The sequence below is a fragment of the Neodiprion fabricii genome, chromosome 6, assembly GCF_021155785.1.
Source record: "Neodiprion fabricii isolate iyNeoFabr1 chromosome 6, iyNeoFabr1.1, whole genome shotgun sequence".
Lineage (NCBI taxonomy): Eukaryota > Metazoa > Arthropoda > Insecta > Hymenoptera > Diprionidae > Neodiprion > Neodiprion fabricii.
The window spans coordinates 17,302,093-17,310,572 of NC_060244.1; the positions used below are offsets into that span (position 1 = coordinate 17,302,093).

The following is an 8,480-nucleotide window of genomic DNA, read 5'->3' on the forward strand; positions in this document are numbered from 1 at the left end:
CAATTAGACGAAAAGGGCAAAATTGAAGACAATTCAGTTTCTAAATGTCCTGCATTAGGTTCTTAATACTTCAGCTCAGCGTATCATTACTAACAATCAGCATGACTAACAAATTTCTCAGGTAGCCGAGATGGTGGCGTTGGAAGCAATAAATGTACAGTCTTAAACGGTATCTGATTTCATTCATTCAGATTATTACATATTCCAGGTAAAATTGACCCTTCGTATAAACTGCTTGACTCCCACAAAGCATATCGAGCAGAGCGTTTAACTAATCAGAATTGATTTTATCAGGAAGGTAAAACAATCAGCCGTATGTAATTTTATACTCTATAGAGAGACCAATTAATACGAGCGATATGTTCGTATATACCTTATCGTTAACCACAGGTCATTGAACGTATCAAAACCGTTAAGGTAGTACCGTGATAAATCACTTTTCTTACAATATCTTTCAATTTTTGAATACACATAATTTGAAGTGTCCTTTATACGTAGGAATTTTTTTTAATAGTCCTTGCGGTACTAAATTTTGCAATATTAGCGATCAAAAGTCGTACAATTTACATGTATTCCCTATCCCGACCGTAGTTAGAGTGAGCATTTTATTTAATAACAGCCACACTTTTCTTAGAATTTTTTTTAAAAACTGAGAATTATTAATTGAGGATATAACAAGTAATTTTAAAAAAAAAAAAAAACATAAACAAGCCGTATTCATTTTTTTGTAAATAATTCCTAAAGTTTGTTGCTTTTAATGATTTTCAAACTTTCTCTCATAACCTGACCCGTGAGAAATAGTGACTTGGCAACGTTGCCCTACGCGGGAAGTTTAAAATGCCACAAAGGCCCAACGAATTGAAATAAATGTCGGAACTTTGCGGATATAGGTTACGGTACAGGTTTTAATCGCGAAGTCATTGTGTATTATTTTCAGTCTCCAATTATAACTAACCTCAAATTGATTTCATAACAATACATTTCTCTACAACACATGCTTGAGGGGCAAGAGATACTGAGTTAGAATGCAACGTTGCCAAGTCAGACAAAAGACGCAATGGGAAAATTTTTATACTTCTGCGCATGTGAGAGGAGGCGCAAAGGTGTACTGTATCTCAACTACTTTTTACTTTAGTTATAATGTTTTATACGGGGGATATTTCTCTAGAAGTTGAGGACTGCTGCTATCACGGTACTACCTTAAAAGACTTCCGCGATAACGTATTAGGCGAGAAACTATGAATATTTTGAAACATTACAAAATTTGAAAGAATGTAATGAAATATTTACGCGACATTGTACAGTGAATATCTCGCTTGAAGAGTATCGGGTAAATGTTATTTTCAATGATTTAAAACGTCTTACCAACTTTTGCTGCAAAATACTTTAGAATCATTTCAAATATAACAAGTTCGATTATCTTTTCGTTTACGTATAAAATGTAGAACGAACGTGTTACTAAGATTAAAAGCTACACGACTGTCTTAAAAGACAGTTCATATATATTGGAGGTTTTTTTCAATCAATTGATTTGGTTTGAATTAATAACTGGGAAAAGGACTAAAATCATAACGAGAGGGCAAAGTTGTTTCACGTCGCGTTGGTTTGAGGATGATTTTCCTTTATTTACTAGCTGCACAATTTCATTTAGTAAACATCCATGATCAAGACTTTCTACTGGTTTGCTATTATCTATCGTCACTCACAGGATAGCGTAATATCGAATGATATACGGGATTTTCATCTGAGTGAACTATCGATCAACGTTCTAGCGGTGAACGTTTTCCCGTCGGGCCTTGCCTAAGTAACAGCGATAACTCGCAGGGTTGTGGGATAGGAGAAACTAGCCGACATCGTCTGTGAAAATGAATTTGAAATGAACATTATGTGTACTTCAAATATTCTAACTCAAAGATTACAGAATCGGAGGCGAGGATCAATTCGAAAGAACTTACGGATCCGTAGAGTTCAAGTGACAAGATGGTAAGCAAGCCATCAATCGGTATGACCGCCGGGGATTTAGCTCGGAGCATGACAATTAACAAGTCATGAAGCATACCGGACGGTTTTCCGTCCCAGGTACAGCCGTAGGCTGCGTATCCGATTTTCTCGGTCTGTAAATGAAAACAACGGGTGAGGTGCACAGAATAAAATGAGACTCAAAAATAGTTTATCTATGATAATTTCAAAGATAATCGGTTGTTCACGATTTTCTGAATAATTTTATTGTTATATCGGTTACCTTGTCGATTAGATTGTCTGCTGGCCAGGTGAATAAGAAGAGTTCCAAAGCGGAAACCAACTCGAAGAAAACATACTTCGCCAGTATGTGCACGGAGAGAAAAATCTGAGAAAAATTACCCTGCTGTATATACTATATCTAGTATAGTATACTATGTATACTATATCATACTATATATACTATACATATACTATGTATATCCGTGATATATACAATATGCGTGCATATTATATAGAATGTAACTCGTTCGACTTTTAGAATCGCGATATCTCGGAATGATAATTCTTAGGAAAAAGAGTACACAGACCATTTTTGTGGACGATTTTATGATCTACAATGTTGGTCTGAACTATTTTTTTGATAAAATTAACCGTTAACGAGAAAAATCGAAAAATCCGAAAATTTTGACCTTTGACCTTTAATAACTTTTTTACCACACACGGTATCGATGGGGACTTTTTTCTTTTTCTTTATAATGGTAAACCCAAGGTCTCTACCAAAATTCAGCTCTGTCGGAATTATTGTGTTTCGATCAGTATTTTCATGTCTAAATTGACCGGACTATATGAGAACGCAGACATTTGTCCACGTACTGCTGAATTAATTCCAGTTCCTTGTCGTTTGCTTTATCCAGAAATTCCTGCATCTCGGCGATCAGGTACTAATTAATGGTTCCCAGATTTAATACACCCGACATTTTTCAATTTTAAAACGAATTACTCATAACCATTTCGATTCGTTTCCTGAATAACAAAGGTCGTATTCAAACGAGTTATTTCCATGATAACTAGACGGTAACTGAATTCACGCGTTCTATTATAAGTGAATCACAAAAGCTACCGAAATCAGAAACTATGTTCAAATATGAAAGTGATTTTAAAAAAACTCGATTGGTTATTGAAGTATCAATGCGTCCGAAGGATAGCCAATTTGGCATTATAAATTTCATCAAAATACGGCAAATATTAGATTCCCAACCTCGGGAATTGTTTGCCGAAAGTGTTTGCTGGATAGTTATGAGTTTTTGCGGACTAAAGGTTGGTTCTAACAAAATTTTACCCTTGGATCATGAGAGAGTTGCGTTGAAGTTAATTCAAAGCATGAATTGAAGATTTTTTTTCACAGATACAAATTTTATTCTTGCGAATATCGTGTAAAACCGATTCTTATTTCACAAAGTTAACACCAAGTTAATCCTTGAACAGAATCATACAGTTTACGGTTCTGAATATCAGCCCCGACGACAAGGATCAACTGCCTTTAAACTTAGGGAACCCGCCGATGGCATCATTAACACTGCATTCGTTAATCATTTTATCTAGAAACTATACACTGTATCCACATACCTGCAGACCTGGAGCTTCTATTTTGCAGATCAACATTTTGAAAATCGTAGAGTACAGGGCACCAATCTCTGACAAAGCTCTAATCATGACGTCGGGGTCGCCACTGTGGCTATAAACGTTGTAAAACCAGCCGTAAGAATTGCTTATGGTGTGGAGGATTGAAAACCACCAGCGAAAGTTATGCAACGCGACATTCAAGCGGGAGACTCTTCGCGGCAACGGCCAGGAAGCAATAGGAGCTATTGGATATCTGGTAACATTGATGGCAGTCCGGAGTGTGACGCGTTGCTTCATAGAGACCATTTTTACGCGACTTGTTTCTAGATAATTCGCGATACTGACCAGTCACTGATCAGCTGCGGGCAATTATTCTCAGATGAGCTCGCAAAACGAGTCAGAAACCTGGAGAGCGCACCACCAATTTCTCTGAACGCTTCGAGGTTCGAGAAGGAATTACGGTCTTGGCTTTCGTGCTAGGTGCAATCGATGTACAGTATCTTTCATAGTTGAAAGCTATTCATTCGGCCCAAGAATAGCCTGGGAATTACTTGCTTCCGATTGGCCGATTCCAGGGTGCGAAAGGGAGGTTCCCGCATCTTAATTCAAATGGACTCTTACGACGAATACGGTAGTCTCTGCCAAGTTTGTCACGCCTTTCAAAACTTACCGGTCTGACGTCTGCGGAAAACTATATCTCAACCACTCACCTATTATTACTGCGTACTTATATCGGTTCAGAAACCTTTTTTTAACTCGGCATTAACTTGTTTCACACGTACACGGAGGCATACATTCCTTCTCTCTTGAACTGACGTCACCCTTACGTACACAGGCACAGTTAGAATGGTTCACATAAACTTTAACCATTTGTACGTCGACCCTCGGCTATATGAGCGGTTTTTCAAACTACAGGATCAAAAAATCGGCAAAAAAAAAAGAATGAAAGAAAATACAACTAGTATTGCGCATGGCATGGAACTCAAATCTATCCGAATTCTCTGGTTTGTAACCGTTCATGTAGATTCTAACTAAACTTCTCATTTAACGGATTACATTTCCGTCATTTGGTCGACGAAAAATATTGCAAGTCTGACAAATGAAAGCTTACTGAACGAAACCAGAACTTCTCGATATAAGTGAAAACGTTTATTCGCAAATCTAGGCATTATTGCATGTTAACAGCGGGCTTCCCGACCAGGACTACTTTGCACAGCTAAACAAGCAAACTGACAGTGGCACCATCGACGCAGATATTACACTACTTCCCAAATGCGTGGTGAACCGAGCCAAGCAATTCTACCGGCAGAGTTAGCATCTTCGTGAACTTTTCAAGTGTCATTACCAAAAGTACGTACGTGTTCGTGATGTGATGAATCGAGCACTTCAATCATACAGTGTTATTATTCGCACATGAGAGATGACCTGGAATTTTCGCTGGTCTTACGATTTCTTCTAAATATCCAGCATGAGATAAATAACACACGCCCGCAGAATTTTTGAAATAATGCTAAATCAATTTTCAACGTATATTGATGCGACGAATACTATGCCGTTGACCGTTTTTTCCCTCACGTCAGCATTTCAAGATTTTTTATCAAGAAATGGTGTTTTTGATGAAAATTGCACTTTTTCACTCGTCTTATCTCCCAAATCTGCGCCCTCTCCCGCCGCTCTTTTCCCTCTTCTATGAAACGCGAATCAAGCATCATTTACCATTCTTGGACTGAGAATTTTCCTGTTCGAGTAAACGGCAAACAGATAAGACTGATCGCGCACGAAAGACGTTCTTTAAACCCACTATAAACTCTTTCCCTCTAATACTCCTTGAATGAACGTCCCTATGTTTTAAGCATCGTAACTGTGGAATATAATCCATGACGCATCATATCTTGAAATGAAGATCATAAAATGTCGAACGAAACGTCAAATCGTACACCCTCAGAGTGCGAATATGAGAAAACCATTCGTTCTTGATCTACGTATTTTTGTTTGTATTACTGTGTATCGAATTATTACCTGAAGCCTTTCACAAATTCTTCTTCATGTTATTCGTCACACAAAATGTGAAAAAAAAAAAAAAAACCACTTGATGCCACCTTATTCAATATATTTAAATCTGTATCGTTGTGGATCATTGGTACATTACACAATAAATTATGTGCGAGATTAGACTATGGCCAATATTACTGATCTATTTTCATGAAAATATTTTGAACTGCTATATTATCAATATTTTAAAGATTCAACTACCTATGTATTACCCGCATCATCAGAATGCTCCCTCTATTCGTACACTGCAACTAGCCAATCCCTTGCATACTTCCCGCCATATATTCACACTCTCAAGTCATCTTTCGTTCGGCCAACATCTAAATTCACGTCTCTGCCCTTTTTCCTCCTCTACATCTTCTCGTTGTACTCTCCATATGTTTTAAAACAAATCAATTATATACCTGTACTCAAGCATTCAACTGCTCCACACAAATTCTTCTCAATTCGTTTTATCCTTCGTACGTGCGCGTAGGCGACATGTTGCGAACACAAAATATGCCGTAATAACATCATGGTAACCATCATTCATCCCATAACAATTTCAACGAAATACGCGCAAAAATTTTGAAAAACTCGTTATCAACCATTTCAGAAAACAACATAATTTTCCCCCTTCACAACTTTTCTCCCAAATGCGCAATTCTCGAGTTATGGAAGATGAGATCTAAAAGATCCACACTTAAAGGGCAACTGGAAAATATCTGAAAAGATTAGAAAATGTATATTTGGTGGAGTAGAAGTAGGAAACAAATCGACGACCAATTCGGTAGGGATCGAATCTTGTTCACGATCATTTGAACTACCTCATGCATTACTTGCTATCTCGTATATGTATATCTAACGTCGAAATTAGTTAATTCGGAAAGCAAAATACATCCTAAATTTTACTATTCGGTGCTGTAGATATTATGAAATGAGTCTCCATCTTACAGGGTTATTAGATACGATTCTAAGACAATATTCAATAACTCTAAAATGGATGATAGACATTTCTGAATTGCCTTTGGCGGTTTAAGTAATGCATAGATCATGCAGTTTATGATTTCCAGTGCTGAGGTTCAAATAACCTGAACATAGGGTATATTGTGCAAAGAAATTTTTTTACCGCATTTTTATTTTAATTGAGAAAGAAAACTGGATAAATTTGATACTGAAAATATGTGGGAGAAATATATTTCAATGATTTGTTGGTCCTCTGAGCGTCTGTTTGTACATTTTCTATTTCTCTTTCACTGTTTATCTAATCGATTGACTTCTCGGAACGTCTTTCTGATTGTGAGTACAAATTTAATTGGTCCGACGAAGTTTCAGTTATTTGAAATGATTTCTGGAACAATATATCAATGTGATAACGAATCTGTGAATTGTAAAGAAACTAAAATATGTGTGCTATAGTTCCGCGTTATTATTATAATACCTCAATCAAGACTAATATCATAATCGAGTGTAAGATAAAAAAAACAATTCCAAACGAAGTAAAGCAAGAAGGTAGTAGCATTAACGTAACGAAACATCAGAAAAAAGTCCATTATTCTGCAATTCTCGAATGACTTTCAAAAAGTTAACTTTTCAAAATATCAAAATGTTTTGTTTATTATGGTTTACTAAATTTCGTACAATCCTAAATGTGCCAAGTAACGATGTTTCCTAAACATGCATCGTTACGGTAACGTTACTAACTTCAACCCAGCGCCGGCTTTCCAACACACGTAAAAACAGCAGTTTACGTCAGTTGAATACGATATTTTTATCCAATCGCTTTCCAACATAATTGCTGAATTTGCAATCGCAAATTATGATAGCCAGAAATTACGGAGGCTTCTTTTTACATTATAATTTACATCTCCAATTTGTCATCTGTTTTGTACATACTGTTTGTTATTCTGACTTTGTTCTTTCTTGTTTCGCCAACAGTGTTGGGTGGAGAGAATTTTCGGATAGACGATCTTATGCTGGGAAATTCATTATTTGACATGCGTAAATAAATTCCTCGCCTGATCAGCGACATCCTTGTGCGCCAGCTACGAATAACACCAAACTGCGTCCGCTGAAACGACTGCTGCCATTGTGAAAACACGTGGCGTCATCACCTTCGAACCTATAAAGCAATATCATTTGCGAGAGCGGATGATGAAGGATGTGAATTAAATTTTCGTGAGTTGGTGAGTGCGTCAATTGGAATGTGGAATGTCACGAATGCGTTGGAAGACATTTTGCACGGTGAAAAATTTTTTTGCACGGAGACAATGTGTGTTCTTGCGCAGCCATCTCTAATAACAAATCGCGTCCCACGCCGAATGAAAGCCAACTTTGATTTTTAACTAATTAGTTCATTAGCACTCAAGTTCATTTAGCGCACATTTTAAAGTGTAGAAATCTCGCGCAGCTAATAGAGATTACGTGGGCAATGAAATTTTTTTCACGGTACGCAGATTTCCAATAATTAATGTAGCAATCGACAATGCTTTGGGCAGTGATCAGTGAATGGCGACTGTGACAAATCGTCATGAGAACAGAACCCCAATTGGGTACTTAAAGAGCAAAAGTTTTACAGCTCGTGATCTATTTCGAACAAGTTGACTCCCCTACCTTACAAACGAGTATATTGCCACGGTACGATCTCCGTTACCAATAGAGTTCAATTATCTCGCGCATACGCGAGCGTTTGCTCAGCCTGCTATTGATTTTCACCATTTCTCCTCGTTGTGCGGTAAGAATTGGAGAACAACTATTTCAAAATAAAAGGGAAGCTTCCCATTTCTGTTTGCCTTGCGTTTGTCACGCCGTCTCGAATCCTCACTGCTTTTCATTGATAGTAGAGGATTCTGACGCACGTAGTT

The 8,480-nt window shown here is 37.3% G+C and overlaps 1 protein-coding gene across 1 annotated transcript; it reads right to left on the reverse strand.

Moving 5' to 3' along the window:
• Positions 1-1,719: 1,719 nt before the first annotated feature.
• Positions 1,720-3,891, reverse strand: LOC124185550. The gene is made up of 5 exons (XM_046576427.1): positions 3,589-3,891; positions 2,805-2,903; positions 2,243-2,362; positions 1,956-2,114; positions 1,720-1,857 (listed from the first exon to the last, which is right to left on the reverse strand). The coding sequence occupies exons 1-5, from the start codon at positions 3,889-3,891 to the stop codon at positions 1,801-1,803; spliced, it is 738 nt and encodes a 245-aa protein (XP_046432383.1). The 3' UTR covers positions 1,720-1,800.
• Positions 3,892-8,480: the final 4,589 nt, after the last annotated feature.

Bases quoted from the DNA above. Each gene is read 5' to 3' on its own strand.
- LOC124185550 (XM_046576427.1), bottom strand. From the start codon at position 3,891: ATGGTCTCTATGAAGCAACGCGTCACACTCCGGACTGCCATCAATGTT. The intron at 2,363-2,804 runs GTCCGGTCAATT...TATATACAGCAG, and splicing joins AATGTCTGCGTTCTCATATA to GGTAATTTTTCTCAGATTTT. The intron at 1,858-1,955 runs GTAAGTTCTTTC...TCATTTTCACAG, and splicing joins CACTTGAACTCTACGGATCC to ACGATGTCGGCTAGTTTCTC.